The sequence below is a fragment of the Andrographis paniculata genome, unplaced genomic scaffold (genome assembly GCF_009805555.1).
Source record: "Andrographis paniculata isolate CXL003 unplaced genomic scaffold, ASM980555v1 Contig51END, whole genome shotgun sequence".
In the NCBI taxonomy this organism is placed as follows: Eukaryota; Viridiplantae; Streptophyta; class Magnoliopsida; order Lamiales; family Acanthaceae; genus Andrographis; species Andrographis paniculata.
The window spans coordinates 1,359,378-1,375,151 of record NW_026137586.1 but is presented as its reverse complement, the minus strand read 5'-3'; the positions used below and the strand labels follow the sequence as shown (position 1 = coordinate 1,375,151).

At 36.6% G+C, this 15,774-nt stretch overlaps 2 protein-coding genes and 2 long non-coding RNA genes across 8 annotated transcripts; all 4 read right to left on the bottom strand.

Moving 5' to 3' along the window:
- Positions 1 to 551: 551 nt before the first annotated feature.
- On the bottom strand, positions 552 to 4,724 carry LOC127253546 (interactor of constitutive active ROPs 3-like). 5 transcript variants are annotated; one of them, XM_051278190.1, is made up of 3 exons: positions 4,601 to 4,724; positions 4,195 to 4,306; positions 552 to 2,376 (listed from the first exon to the last, which is right to left on the bottom strand). In XM_051278190.1, exons 2-3 carry the CDS (start codon positions 4,215 to 4,217, stop codon positions 729 to 731), a joined length of 1,671 nt encoding a protein of 556 aa, XP_051134147.1. In that variant the 5' UTR covers positions 4,218 to 4,306; positions 4,601 to 4,724; the 3' UTR covers positions 552 to 728. The 5 variants fall into 5 exon arrangements, with proteins under 5 accessions (XP_051134147.1, XP_051134146.1, XP_051134148.1 ...); XM_051278189.1 differs by having other exon boundaries at positions 4,195 to 4,260; positions 4,601 to 4,705; XM_051278191.1 differs by having other exon boundaries at positions 4,526 to 4,656.
- A 2,292-nt stretch (positions 4,725 to 7,016) lies between these two features.
- On the bottom strand, positions 7,017 to 8,948 carry LOC127253530 (uncharacterized). Its single transcript, XR_007839262.1, has 3 exons — positions 8,901 to 8,948; positions 8,409 to 8,466; positions 7,017 to 7,289 (listed from the first exon to the last, which is right to left on the bottom strand). It is a non-coding gene; the product is annotated as an uncharacterized LOC127253530 (long non-coding RNA).
- A 437-nt stretch (positions 8,949 to 9,385) lies between these two features.
- On the bottom strand, positions 9,386 to 9,995 carry LOC127253539 (uncharacterized). The gene is made up of 2 exons (XM_051278182.1): positions 9,844 to 9,995; positions 9,386 to 9,755 (listed from the first exon to the last, which is right to left on the bottom strand). The coding sequence occupies exons 1-2, from the start codon at positions 9,993 to 9,995 to the stop codon at positions 9,386 to 9,388; spliced, it is 522 nt and encodes a 173-aa protein (XP_051134139.1).
- Positions 9,996 to 13,150: 3,155 nt separating this feature from the next.
- Positions 13,151 to 15,345, bottom strand: LOC127253531 (uncharacterized). The gene is made up of 3 exons (XR_007839263.1): positions 15,249 to 15,345; positions 14,757 to 14,869; positions 13,151 to 13,637 (listed from the first exon to the last, which is right to left on the bottom strand). It is a non-coding gene; the product is annotated as an uncharacterized LOC127253531 (long non-coding RNA).
- Between the last annotated feature and the right edge of the window lie 429 nt (positions 15,346 to 15,774).

Sequence of the window (15,774 nt, the reverse complement as noted above, 5' to 3'; positions counted from 1 at the left end):
AATATAGAAAACTGCTCAAACAAAAAAAGTGAGATACAGAGTTCAAACAGAAAAAGTGAGTATACCATCGCGGAGGAAATTAAATTCCGAATACGCCGGTGCAAAAATCGCCGGCAACGGCCGCCGCACGCGCCTCTACGCGCCGGCGAGGTGTTCGGCCAAAAACTTTGTCGGGTGCATGTGAGGCTCATGCGCCGCCGTTGGCCGAAATGTTCCCGATTCCGGCCGGTCTCGTGGTGGCGGTGACTATCGGCGACAGTCGGAAATGTGCGATTTGAGATGCGCAGATGGTATCGCTTTGTTCGGGTAAAATCATAGTTGTGATACCATGTTAGGATTAATGGAATAAACTTATGATACAATGTTATATATATATATACAAAAGATATATTAGGCAATGATATATATTAATGTGATATAAATATATATTGATGTGATGTTTTAAATGTAAAATTAAATTTTAATATAATAAAATAAATGAAAACTGAATCTTTAATTTGACATTTTTCAAAAATAAAAATAAAAATGAAATAATAAAATGAAGGGTGAACTCTTACAAGTAAAGAGTCTATCATATTTTTCAATAATGTAATATAGCAACAGCTAAAGATCCGTACAGCATACCGCACACAGACACTCCAAATGCAAATCTCCATCAAGACAACTATTAGTTAAATTCTTCTCTAACAGCATAAAAATTTCGACGGAACTTAACTTTCAAAAAATACTTACAGATACTTCTGTGGCTTCTTCCACAGCACCCCAAACCTCCCCAGAACCCTCCCATTCTTCTTCTTCAGCATCTCCTCGTCGATATCGTCGACGACCACGTACGGCGCCGCCGCATTTATCCTCATCGTCCGCCGGCAGTAGCTGCTGTCCATCGAACCCGTCCTCTCGATCAAATTCCGGCTGTTCCCCGCCGCCAGCATCGCCGTCGCTGCCTCCGCCGCCTTCCGCCACTGATCCGACTGCACTTTCAGCCTCCTCAGCTCCCCTTCCAGCTCCGCCGACGCACCTTGCTCCGCCTCCAGCTGTTCCGTCACCCGCGCCAATTTCCGATCGCACTTTTCGACTTCCTCCGTTAAGTACCCCACCTTCATTACCGCCTCCCGCTCCGCCGCCTTCGCCGCCGCCAAATCGGAGGCGCTCGTTTCACCAATTTCCTTTATCCGTAGCTTCAAGTATCGGTTCTCGTCGCATGATTTCGATAGCTCGGTTTCCTTGGCCAAAAGAATCGATTTTTTCGAGTCTATTTCCAATTTCAATTTCTCTAGTTCGTGCTCCTGACACCCCGACGTCGCATTCTCTAACCGTTGAACAAGATCGTCGTTCTCATCGCAAATGCCATCGAGCTCCGTCTCCTTCTCTATCAGCTTTGTCTTCAGCTCCTCGATTTCGTATTTCGACTTCCGTAGCTCCGCCTCCAGCTCGGCCTCCCGCTGCCCTGACGCTGATCGTATCCGTTCCGCAATTTCGACGGCATTTCTCATCTCCTCTGCATGCCTAGACCGTTCTTCGTCGAACTTCCTCTTGGAAGCTTCTAAAACCGATCGTAATTCTTCGACCTCGCGTCTTAGCGAGTCGACTTCTGTTTCGACGGATTCCAGGGCATCTTTGCATTCGATCTCCGCCTTGAGGTCTCCGACGAGCCCTTCGAGAAAATTCACGCGATCCCTCGATTTTTCGAGCTCGAACAAAACCGCGCCGTAAGCTTCCGTCGCTTTATTCCCCTCCGTTCTCAGCGTCGACACTGTTTTCCTCGCCATTTCGAGCTGCATTAGCGTTTTTCCGATGAGTTCTTTCGCTCGATCTTCGGATTCTTTCCGATCCGTCAGCACGTGCTTCATTTCTTCCACCGTCGCTTTCAGCTTCCGGAGCTCCGTATCGCCAGCAATTCCGAGATGAATTTCAAGCCGTTCGATCTCATCCAACGCCGCGTCACGCGAATTCCGGCTTCGGACAACCTCGGGTTCAGACCGCAACGTCCGATCCTGTACTAGAATGCAAGATTTCTCGGCGATCCGCTGCTCGATTTCCAATAGTTTCACAGACAGCGCCGGCAGCTGTCGGTTGGACTCCTCGGCATCTTGCAATGCCCGATTCTTACACAATACCGACGTACGTAATCGATCCTTCACGACACAGAGTTCGGATTCGAGCTCGGCAATTTGGTCCGAAACTTGTCGAATCTCGCTCGATGCTCGTCTGGCTTGATTAGCGGACGAGGCCGTCGGCTCTAAGTACCGGGGACTCGTCTTGAGCTTTCGGACAACGGAGGGAGAATCGTTTCGGGACACGGAAGGATTAGGACAAGCCTCCGAGGATGATAAGGCTCGAGGAGATCTCCTTTGGTTCGAATCCGAAGAATTGGCTCTGCAAATGTGCAAAAATTAAACAATGTAATCGACGGATGTTAAACAGGTTTAATACAAAGTTTACAGTACATGTCTTGGTTAAAGTTTGGAAGAAAGTTAAAGAATCATAGCTCTCTTTACTTTTAGGGCGTGTTTGTTTGGAGGATTTTCCCCGAATTTTACTATTCATTCAATTTTTTCCTCTAAAAAATATCAAATCAAACACCTATTTTTTATTTTTTATATTATACTCAATGTCAGTTTTTTAAAAAAAATCGCGACTATAAATACTTTTTTTTTCTACCAAACATCATCCCAAATCTCAAGTCCAAATTCCAAACAAACATACCATACCCATAGTTCTCTTTCTTTATCACATCATCTTATTTAAGCTTAATATTATACACCTAAATTCTCAAGCCGAAATCAAATATTGTATCATATTTAAAACGGACGAACTATTATTTATTTTTTAAACTTTAGACATTGTTCATCACACACATATTTCCTTCTCACAAAATATTTTAGGAAATTTTCAATATTTTACTATTAATAAAAAATTTCAAAACTATTATTTACATAGACAATTTTGAAACTTTCATAACATTTTTCTAAAGAATGATCATATCAAAAGTCATATTTTTTTATTTTTTTCTATCACAAAATATCAAATAAAAAATTCACACCTTTTACTATTCCTAACAAATTTTCAAAACTATTATCTACATAAACATTATAATTTTTTTTAACATTATTATTAAGCTTTTAAAAAAATATACTACTCCGTTAGTTACCATTTTCACTCAAATATCAACTTTATTTTATTTTTTTACAAATACCCTCATTTTACCATCTTTGCAGTTACTTAAAAAAAAAAAAAAGCAAATTTGTTTTACATTATTTTTAATTATACATTATAATTTTAAAATATTAGTATTATTTAATTTCGCATCAAAATTTAATTTACAGCTAAAACTAAAACAGGAAGAATGGAGTATTTCACATCAAATACTTAAATTTTTACAAAAATATATATTTTCTCTTGTAAAGTACTCTCTCCTTCCAGCGACAATGACCTTTTTTTTTTTTTTTTTTTTTTCTTTTTTTTTTCTGTCCCATTAAATACGATCTATTTCTAATTTAATAAATTTATTAATCTTAAATATATTTAATAAATATAAATCAATTTAATTAAATTTTTAACTTGGACCATTCAAAACCCTTTTATTTTTATCTCTTCCCTTAATAAATAAATATTTTTATTTATATTTAAAACTTCTTATTTTTAATAAAATTAGTTTTAAGTTAATTATAAATAAATTAATTAATTTTTTTATCTATTTATATTATATAAAATTTTATTTTCTACAAAATATACAAAATAATATTCATATTTATATATATATATATATTTTATTGATATATAATATTAAAAATATTTAAAATGCCAGTAACACTGTTCATATAAAAAATTAAAATACCTAAAATATCGTTTCTTAAACAAGGGATCCGGGACCGAGGGATTATAAAATTTATTTTAAATACAAAAAAACTAAATTTTACAAAATCAAACTCAAAGAAATAGACCCTAAAATCTGTATCTAGTCCGAGCAATATGTAATAACCACCTCAACGAAGCAACAGAAGCCCGTAATAAAACCGTATCCATAAAAGCACGATTCAACACAATTTGGGTGGGGAACATTTCAACAATCATTGCAGCCATAGAAGATGAAGAGCGATGAAATCATGACAAGTTTTTGTTAAGGTCAAATGAAGTAATGATTCAGGCAAAAGCTACTCGAGGAATTTTCGAATTCGGCCACCGAAAGCTTACCTTACTTTAGGAGTCTGCATCATATCTGAACTAAAATCCTTCCTATTACGCTATGTTCTTCAACGCCTGCAATAATGGCGAAGTACAGAAAGAAATATCACAAATCGGATGCCTGAAATCGAGATACAACGGATCAGAACAATCAACCAGAATGTAAGAAAAATTAACAGAGTATCCTAATCGACGGATCTAATCCTATAATGCTTGTACCGATGAAGAAAATGTTAGAACAAAAATGGCGATGTAAGAAAATACTAGAAGAAGATGAAAAACAGGTTTGGGAAAGTAGCAGAGGTTATTTTACAGAGAGAAATTAAAGTCTGTTTCTCACTCATCCATCCAATCCACAATCATTACAGAGAGAGATTAATAGCTGTTGGAACGTTCCATGGCATTGATTTCTTACTTTTGCAAGAACGAAAATGGTAAGAGAGAATGGATGAGGATCAACAATGGTTGCCGGTAGCCATTGCCATTGCCATTGCCATTACCACTGTGGATCTGATGAGAGTAATTATTGCTTCAAAAAAAGAGTTTGTTTGGTGTTCCAATCCTCCCTGTGCAGTGAGGCGTGGTCTGTCACGTGGTGGGTGGGACTTGTCGTTTTACCATATCGCTCTCATAATTACCACTCTGACGTATCACTCAGCTTACACTATTTATTTATTTTTATTTTTTATTTTTCACTCCTGTAACAAATTATTATTTTTTACTTGAAAATTTAGATAGAATATAATTAGTAAATAATTAAAAAATATATTAGTAAAAATAATTATAAATTAAGATTAAAATAACTAAATAGTTTAATTAAGATTAAAAAAATTTATATTTTATATTTTAAAATTTAATTAAAGTGTATAATTAATTTTTTAAAAAAGGAAAGGACAAATTATATGAGACAGACAAAAATAGAAAATATGAACAAATTATGTGGGACGGAGGGAGTATTTTTGATCAGTTTGTATTCATTTTATTTTTTTTTAGTAATGGTATTGTCTATCTAATAATGTCTGTCTCAAAAGTATAATTTTATTATGTTGAATACGAGATTTTGAAAATATTGATATTATATTGACGGTTAGTAAAAAGTATGAATAAATGATTTTTTTGCCTTTGTGATTATATTAGTGTAAAAAGTAATAACAATTGTGTAATAATAATAAAAAAGTAGGGATAGTTTTACGGTGATATAATTATTTATGAAAATGAGACTATTGTCTTGGGACAAACAAAAATGATAAACAAAACTATTGTATTGGGACAAAAAGAGTATTACAAATATCTTTACAAATAATAATATATTACACAATATTAATAAAGATATTTTAGTCATTTATACTTTATTCCTACTACATATCAATATAATATTAATACATCTTAAACTCAGTGCAAAAAGCAAATTAATATTTATTTAAGAGACGGAGAAAGTATTATTATTACTATATCCGTAGAGATGACAATGGGTGGGACTCTAGACCTGAGATCCGATCCGAATACACATGCCTGGATCCGAATCTTGAATCGGATCCAATTGTACTCAAACCTGACCCGAATAATACATTACAAGACCTAGCAAACCCGAATTTATATTTACATTTCTTAAAATTTAATTTAAAATTGGATCTAAACTCGGACCCGGACCCGATATACATTAAAATTTATTATATTTTAGGCAAAATGGCATAAACCCGCATGTGGTTTGATGAATTTGCTGAAAACCCCTCGTGGTTTGAAAATTCCATAAAACCTACTTGTGGTTTTTAAAATGTTGCACACTCGTCAATTCCTTTTAATATGCACTGACGGTGTTATATTTTATATAAACTAACCGTTATGTCCCTGCTTTAAATCTAAATTAAATCCAAAAATTAAAATTTAATTCCAAATTAAATTCTCAAACCCAAACCCACATGTCTCTGTCTCTTTACCCCTCTCTCACCGACGCATCTTCTCTCTCTTTCTCTCTTCTATCAATCCATGCTCATTCACTGGGCGCACATGCAGCCGCCAACCACCACCCACCGGCATTGTCTTTTTCTTCCTCCACTGTCGCCACCGCTAGTGCCGTCCTTCACCGCTGATTTCATCGCGCAACTCATTCTTCAGCCACGAATCGCCGTTGCTAGCAACCGACGCATGCCCCCATACCGATTATTCATTTGGTCGCCTCTCTCTCTTGTTTTAATTTCATTTATTAATTCCATCTAAATTTTTCTATACCATGAAAATTTTTTAGATTTCTTGTGAAATTAGTAAATTCTTAGGAAAAAATTTAAAGCTGTCAAATTCTGAAATGAATTTGATTTTCATTTTGTTCAAAGAAGGATTTGCCATTTGAACCAATTATTTTTACTCAATAATATATAAATATGTTTGAATAATAATAATAAAAAAAAAAAAAAAAGAAGGAGAAGGAGAAGAAGAAGATTGGTGATGGTGATGTGTGGTGGTCGTAGGCGGCGGATAGTGAAAGAGGAGATGTGCCCTTTTCGATCTATTCCATCTAAGAAGATGAATTGGAAATTAGATTATTAATATTAATATTATTATTATTTAATTAGGTTTTTTTAATGTATGTAAAATGATTAAAATAGTCCTTTTTGAGATGACTTCATATAGGTATTTTGTAATTTTATATACTTATATATCAATTTTTGTATAAAAATCTCAGTCTAAGCGCATGATACGTACTTTCTGTTAAGTCCTAACTGAAAACGGTTTTTTTTGCTAACGTTTTAAAAATCACAAGTAAATTTTATAAAATTTTTAAACTACAAGTAGATTTTATAAAAATTTCAAACCAAGAGTGTAACACCCCCAGTTGGCTCATACTGGAAATGCTACCGCCACACTGCATCATGAGGTCGTCACCTCCTACTTCGGGCCCCACAACACAGTGTTAAGGCTAAAATTAATTATATAAGCATTTTATTATTTCCAAAAAAACAAGTTTATAAATATTTACAAAAACATACTCCCAAAACGGGAGGTTTTTCTAGTTAGAATTTACATATAATACATCAGATGCAGTTCACTCATTCAGCCCGTCTTTCTATCTCCCGAGACGTCCCCTGTCCCGGAGGTGCCATGCGTACCTGAATCGAATATTTTTCTTAAAAGCAGTCTAGAATTAAATCCATTTTAAGAACTAACATAAAATATGCCATGTCATGCTCGAAAATAGAGTTTAATTTCCGTCATTTGCAAAATAAATGCCATGCCATGCCCATACTGAAATAATGTAACAATAATGTCAAAATCGACAACTCATGCACATATACCCATATACATATGGCAAAGTGAGCAGCCGGAATAACCTCGGCTCCATAATAACAGCTCACTAGACTATCATCAATAAATAGCCGGAAAATCCTCGGCTCAAGGAAGGACCTGGTAAACCCATAATAATATAACGGTCACCCGGTCACTCCCATATACCCACCATACGACTCCCGCAATCAATACATGGATAGTCGAACGTTGTCGCCATTAACCACAAGACACCCCATAGTCTGTGATAGCGAAGATAGGACCCTCCTGTCTAGCCCTACCCCGTGTAACGTAGTAGAATCCGTGCAACCTGGAATCACCCGAAGGAAACCCGGAAACTCTACTCCTCCTCGCACGCCCTAACGGGATCGCGTTTGGAGTTTGGCATCTGATCCTAAACTACCGGTAGACCTCACTAGTAGCTACTCCAATGAGTGGAACAACACCGAACACGAATGATTAGACCAAATACGTCTCAACTGCAATGGGTCTAATCCCTGAATGACCGTGCGACTAAGTCACCCAGTTGTCCAACTACTATCGTCCACTATCGCCAAAGTGTTACGGTACATCGGGGTCGAATATCCTAACCCCAGATGATGCCCTCGCCTAGCACTACCGCACACGGCGACTAAACGATAGATCCATAAAACATATCCGATAAATCGTGCGATGTGTGCAGCATGTCAATAAGTGAATTTAATGAAAAGGGCTGGTGAGACGGCCCACCTATCCTCCTTTTCATAAATTCACCAACACGATCAAATACGTATATCAAATATCGTAAAACGAAGTTTCACACATGCATATACACACACATATATACATATATAGATGCACTGACCAAATGATTCCACATAATATCATATCAATATCAGAATCAGAATCACATGCAACATAAATACCTAATTTCTTAAAATTAGATTTAATTCCCTACTGCTTACCTCCTACCGATACTTTCTGGATTTTTATAACTTCACCCAAATCTCCTCCAACGTACGCCTGTCCCATTATTTACTCAAATCAGATGAGCTTTATGCTTATTCTCAGGAGCTACCTGCTTATTCAAAAGCTAATTTTTATAATTAACTCGTCGGGCTCCAAACTTTTATATTTAGTAGAATATGATATTCTAGCTATAAAATCCTTCTACCTCATAATATTTATATTGCCCGATTATTAAATAAAAATACGCAAAGGTATGAACAAGCAGGCAGGTGCGATATACTGCCGTTTTTTATTCGACTTGGATTGGTACGAAATTCTCACAATATAATGTCGGCGCTACGAATAGGCTATTAGCTAAAGAAATTCATCGATTAAATAGCTAAATAGCCAATTTTGAATTTTTGAAGAATTTCTAATTTAATACTCCAATATCAAAATTCGTATTAAAATTTATAATCGGACTCTACGAATAGCAAGGAATACCATACCCAAGTCGGAATTGGAATCGGACGGCTAAATCTTTTTCTTTCTTTTTTTTCTTTCTTTCTCCTTCTTCTCCTTCGCGTTTCTTCCTCTGCCTTCCTTCGCAGGTAAGTTTGTTATATAAATATATATAATTATATTATTATTATATATATTATATTATATTATATTATTATTATTAACGTTATTATTATAAATATTATCTTTATCATCATTACCTTTATTATTATTATTATATTATTATATTTTATATTTTATATTTATATTTATCAATATTTATCCGTTTAACAGTCTATTTAATTATAACTAATATACAAAATTGGAATATAATTTATCCCAAAATATTAGTTTCTTGATTCCATTACTATTGTCAAATATTTATTTGCTATAATAATATTATTTTATACATTCCGAAATCGGGGCATTACAATCCACTCCCCTTAAAAGATTTCGTCCCCGAAATCTAAACTCAAACACATAACAAGGCAACTTAATTAAACAATTGTGGGTATGCTTTGAACATTTCTTGTTCTACTTCCCACGTGGCCTCTTCCGCTCCATGTCTGGACCACATTACTTTCACCATACGAATATCTCGATTCCTCATGGTTCGGACCTTTGTGTCCATGATCCACAGAGGCTTTTCTTCATACGAAAGATCTTCATTCAGCTCTATCTCATCTGGAGATAAAATATGAGAAGGATCTGCAACATACCTACGAAGTTGAGATATATGAAACACATTATGGATACGCTCCATAGAATTTGGAAGTGCCAACCGATAGGCCCAATCACCAACTCGATCGACAATTTCATAAGGTCCAACATAACGCGGACTCAATTTTCCTTTAATCCCAAACCTTCTAATACCTTTCATTGGGGATACTTTCAATAAGACAAAATCTCCACTTTGAAATTGACCCTCACGTCGGGCTCTATCGGCATAACTCTTTTGACGATCTTGAGCTGCCTTCATCTTTTCGAATCTTATTTTTCGATTCCTCAATCATTTCCGGACCCAGTATCAGTCGATCACTCATATCGTCCCAACTCAAAGGAGTTCTGCATTTTCGACCATAAAGAGCTTCAAAAGGAGCCATTCCGATACTTGCTTGATGGCTATTATTATATGAAAATTCCACTAAATCCAAGTGGTCTTCTCAACTCCCTTGAAATTCCATAGCACAAGCTCTTAGCATATCTTCCAGAATACGGATAGTTCTTTCTGACTGACCATCAGTCATAGGATGGAATGCAGTACTCATATGCAACTGAGTACCAAAGGCTTCCTGCAATTTTTGCCAAAATCGAGATTGAAAACGTGGATCACGATCTGATATGATCACCTCAGGAATACCGTGTCGTTTAACCACATAATGAACATATAATTTGGCCAATTTCTGCATGCTCCAAGTCATACGTACTGGAATGAACACTGCTGACTTGGTCAATCTGTCTATAATTACCCAAATTGCATCTGTTCCCGACTTTGACCTTGGAAGTCCTGTTACAAAATCCATTGCGATAGAATCCCATTTCCAGAGTGGAACTTCTAAAGGTTGTAGCAACCCCATTGGTCTATGATGTTCTGCTTTTACCTTTTGACAATTTAAACATCGTGCAACAAATTTGGCTACATCCTTCTTCATGCCCTTCCACCAAAAATGTTGACGTAGGTCATGATACATTTTATTTCCCCCGGATGCACTGAGTATGGTGTATTATGAGCCTCACTCATAATCTGCTCTTTCAAATCATTTCGATCCTTTGGGATACACCACCTCCCGTGAAATCGAAGACTCCCATCTGGAGCAATATTAAAATTTTGAGTCTGACCGTACTGAACTTTCACTGCAAGCTCAACCATTTTATTATCTTCCATTTGAGCCGCTCTAATGCGATCATAAATTTCAGGCTCAACTTGTATCATTTGCAAATATCCCCGAGTCATACCCCGTCCAAGTACCTCAATTTCCATCCGCGCTAAATCTTGGCACAGTTCATCAGCAACCGACATGAAGCCCAAGTTATGCCTTGGTTTTCGACTTAAGGCATCGGCTACAACATTTGCTTTGCCTTCATGATACACAATTTCAAGATCCTAATCCTTCACCAATTCTAACCATCTTCTTTGTCTTAAATTCAATTCTTTTTGGGTGAAGATATATTTCAAACTTTGATGGTCAGTAAATATTCTGCAATGGGCTCCATAAAGATAGTGTCTCCAAATCTTCAAAGCAAACACAACTGCTGCCATTTCCAAGTCGTGTGTCGGATAATTCTCTTCGTGAGGTTTTAGTTGTCGTGATGCATAAGCAATAACTCTTTGATTCTGCATTAAGACACATCCCAATCCCTGCTTCGAAGCATCACTATACACTTCAAACTCCTCACCTTCCACTGGTAAAGCCAAAATTGGCGCTGAAGTTAATCGATGTTTCAATTCTAAAAAGGATGACTCACACTCGTGATCCCAGTTAATCTTTGCATCCTTTTTCAGCAAATTAGTTAATGGTTTTGCAATCTTCGAAAAATCAAGAACGAATCGCCGATAATATCCTGCCAAACCCAAAAAGCTTCTTACTTCTGATTGATTGGTAGGTCTTGGCCAATCCATGATTGCCGCCACTTTAGAAGGATCTACTGAGATACCCTTTCCAGAAACAACATGTCCCAAGAAAGCAACCTCCTTCAACCAAAACTCGCATTTGGATAACTTGGCATATAACTTTCTTGCACGCAATATGTTTAATATTACATGCAAATGTTTTGCATGCGTCTTTTTATCTGGGGAATAGACCAAGATATCGTCAATAAATACCACCACAAACTGATCGAGGTATGGTTGAAAAATTCTATTCATCAACTCCATAAACGCAGCCGGGGCGTTAGTCAACCCAAAGGACATAACCGTGAATTCATAATGCCCGTATCTAGTCCGAAAAGCTGTCTTCGGAATGTCATGCTCTGCAATCCTTAGCTGATGATATCCAGATCTCAAGTCAATCTTTGAGAATATAGTTGCACCTCTCAGTTGATCAAATAGATCATCAATCCTCGGAAGAGGATATTTGTTCTTCACCGTGACTTTGTTCAGTCCACGGTAGTCGATACATAACCTCAAACTTCCATCCTTCTTTTTCACAAATAAAACTGGAGCTTACATCCAAAGTGACATACTTGGTAAATATATTCATTGTCCAGCGATTCATGAAATGACAACTTAACCATGGGGAGCTCAAGGGTACTATCTGATGTAGGGTTCTTATCACTCCGCCACACTTGGGCATAGCCTGGAAATATGACCACTACCACCACACTTAAAACATGTTAATGGAACTTTATCACAACAGGTACCTAAATGACTTGTTCCACAACGTCGACAAACAACCCCCGATTGTTGAAACCTCTCTTGACTCGGTTCTTTAATCGAAATCCCTTTATATGATGGCCCCGACCTGAATATTTGCCACCATTTATTTTTACCCTTTGGTTCATCCTCCACCTTAGATTTTCCTTTATCTCAAAACTGATGTTGATACCCCATTTCCTTCTCACTGCCCTTCTGTCTGACTTCCTGCTTCTGATAGAATCGAGCAGCACGCTCGTAAGCCTCATATAACGAACTGATATCCAACACCGCTAAAGCTTCTTGAATTCTGTGTTGCAACCCGTCTACAAAATGGTCAATTCTGTCTCGCTCACAGGAAAAGTAGTCAGGAACATACATCTCCAACTCATTAAACTTCACAAAATAATCCTCAACTGACATCGAGCCCTGCTTTAAGTCTAGCAATTCTTGCTTCTTCGCTTTTCGAATATGCGACGGTATAAACCTAGCCTTTAACTTTGCTTTAAATTCATCCCAAGTCATATCCACTTGGTCTACACCTGCAGCTTCTTCACCTAACCACCACCGATTTGCTCGGCCTTCCAAGAAATAGGCTCCAATATTAACTCGTTGATCTGGCGGAACCTGAACAACACGAAATATCTTTTCCATCTTTTCAACCCAAAACTCAAGGACTCCTGGCTCCACTGAACCAGAATATGTTGGTGGGTTATGCCGCATCACAGCATCAATGAAACTCCTCTGTTGAGGCATCATCGCGGCCATAAACTGCCGAAAGAAATCCTGACTAGGTGCCTCTATTGGTACATGCGCTGGCACAGGATACTGTGACTCATCAGACGAAGGATCAAACTCTGGGTCTTGAATAGCCCTACGTACACCACCACCTCAAGAATTCGACATACTGCCCCCAATTTTTCCTGATTCAATATCAATTCAGCACACAGCTAAACCAAGCATAACAATAAAAGATAGATCACATTAACATGAATGCACCCGCAAAACCCAAACCTCACCAAACCAATTCAATATCATTATTATTTTCAAAACCTTTTTAATTCAAAGAGCCAAAATCTATCAAACCTAGGCTCTGATACCAACTTGTAACACCCCCAGTTGGCTCATACTGGAAATGCTACCGCCACACTGCATCATGAGGTCGTCACCTCCTACTTCGGGCCCCACAACACAGTGTTAAGGCTAAAATTAATTATATAAGTATTTTATTATTTCCAAAAAAACAAGTTTATAAATATTTACAAAAACATACTCCCAAAACGGGAGGTTTTTCTAGTTAGAATTTACATATAATACATCAGATGCAGTTCACTCATTCAGCCCGTCTTTCTATCTCCCGAGACGTCCCCTGTCCCGGAGGTGCCATGCGTACCTGAATCGAATATTTTTCTTAAAAGCAGTCTAGAATTAAATCCATTTTAAGAACTAACATAAAATATGCCATGTCATGCTCGAAAATAGAGTTTAATTTCCGTCATTTGCAAAATAAATGCCATGCCATGCCCATACTGAAATAATGTAACAATAATGTCAAAATCGACAACTCATGCACATATACCCATATACATATGGCAAAGTGAGCAGCCGGAATAACCTCGGCTCCATAATAACAGCTCACTAGACTATCATCAATAAATAGCCGGAAAATCCTCGGCTCAAGGAAGGACCTGGTAAACCCATAATAATATAACGGTCACCCGGTCACTCCCATATACCCACCATACGACTCCCGCAATCAATACATGGATAGTCGAACGTTGTCGCCATTAACCACAAGACACCCCATAGTCTGTGATAGCGAAGATAGGACCCTCCTGTCTAGCCCTACCCCGTGTAACGTAGTAGAATCCGTGCAACTTGGAATCACCCGAAGGAAACCCGGAAACTCTACTCCTCCTCGCACGCCCTAACGGGATCGCGTTTGGAGTTTGGCATCTGATCCTAAACTACCGGTAGACCTCACTAGTAGCTACTCCAATGAGTGGAACAACACCGAACACGAATGATTAGACCAAATACGTCTCAACTGCAATGGGTCTAATCCCTGAATGACCGTGCGACTAAGTCACCCAGTTGTCCGACTACTATCGTCCACTATCGCCAAAGTGTTACGGTACATCGGGGTCGAATATCCTAACCCCAGATGATGCCCTCGCCTAGCACTACCGCACACAGCGACTAAACGATAGATCCATAAAACATATCCGATAAATCGTGCGATGTGTGCAGCATGTCAATAAGTGAATTTAATGAAAAGGGCTGGTGAGACGGCCCACCTATCCTCCTTTTCATAAATTCACCAACACGATCAAATACGTATATCAAATATCGTAAAACGAAGTTTCACACATGCATATACACACACATATATACATATATAGATGCACTGACCAAATGATTCCACATAATATCATATCAATATCAGAATCAGAATCACATGCAACATAAATACCTAATTTCTTAAAATTAGATTTAATTCCCTACTGCTTACCTCCTACCGATACTTTCTGGATTTTTATAACTTCACCCAAATCTCCTCCAACGTACGCCTGTCCCATTATTTACTCAAATCAGATGAGCTTTATGCTTATTCTCAGGAGCTACCTGCTTATTCAAAAGCTAATTTTTATAATTAACTCGTCGGGCTCCAAACTTTTATATTTAGTAGAATATGATATTCTAGCTATAAAATCCTTCTACCTCATAATATTTATATTGCCCGATTATTAAATAAAAATACGCAAAGGTATGAACAAGCAGGCAGGTGCGATATACTGCCGTTTTTTATTCGACTTGGATTGGTACGAAATTCTCAAAATATAATGTCGGCGCTACGAATAGGCTATTAGCTAAAGAAATTCATCGATTAAATAGCTAAATAGCCAATTTTGAATTTTTGAAGAATTTCTAATTTAATACTCCAATATCAAAATTCGTATTAAAATTTATAATCGGACTCTACGAATAGCAAGGAATACCATACCCAAGTCGGAGTTGGAATCGGACGGCTAAATCTTTTTCTTTCTTTTTTTTCTTTCTTTCTCCTTCTTCTCCTTCGCGTTTCTTCCTCTGCCTTCCTTCGCAGGTAAGTTTGTTATATAAATATATATAATTATATTATTATTATATATATTATATTATATTATATTATTATTATTAACGTTATTATTATAAATATTATCTTTATCATCATTACCTTTATTATTATTATTATATTATTATATTTTATATTTTATATTTATATTTACCAATATTTATCCGTTTAACAGTCTATTTAATTATAACTAATATACAAAATTGAAATATAATTTATCCCAAAATATTAGTTTCTTGATTCCATTACTATTATCAAATATTTATTTGCTATAATAATATTATTTTATACATTCCGAAATCGGGGCATTACAAAGAGGTTTTCAACAAATTCATCAAACCAACCACATAGAGAAAATAATAAAACATAAATATACTAAACTAAAAATATATTTTTAATACAATTTATATTATTA

Coding starts and splice junctions, on each gene's coding strand:
- LOC127253546 (XM_051278190.1), bottom strand. CDS start 4,217: ATGATGCAGACTCCTAAAGTAAG. Junction 2,377..4,194: donor ATGCAGACTCCTAAAGTAAG/GTAAGCTTTCGG, acceptor GCACATTTGCAG/AGCCAATTCTTCGGATTCGA.
- LOC127253539 (XM_051278182.1), bottom strand. CDS start 9,995: ATGGCTCCTTTTGAAGCTCTTTATGGTCGAAAATGCAGAACTCCTTTG. Junction 9,756..9,843: donor AGCTCAAGATCGTCAAAAGA/GTTATGCCGATA, acceptor AGGTATTAGAAG/GTTTGGGATTAAAGGAAAAT.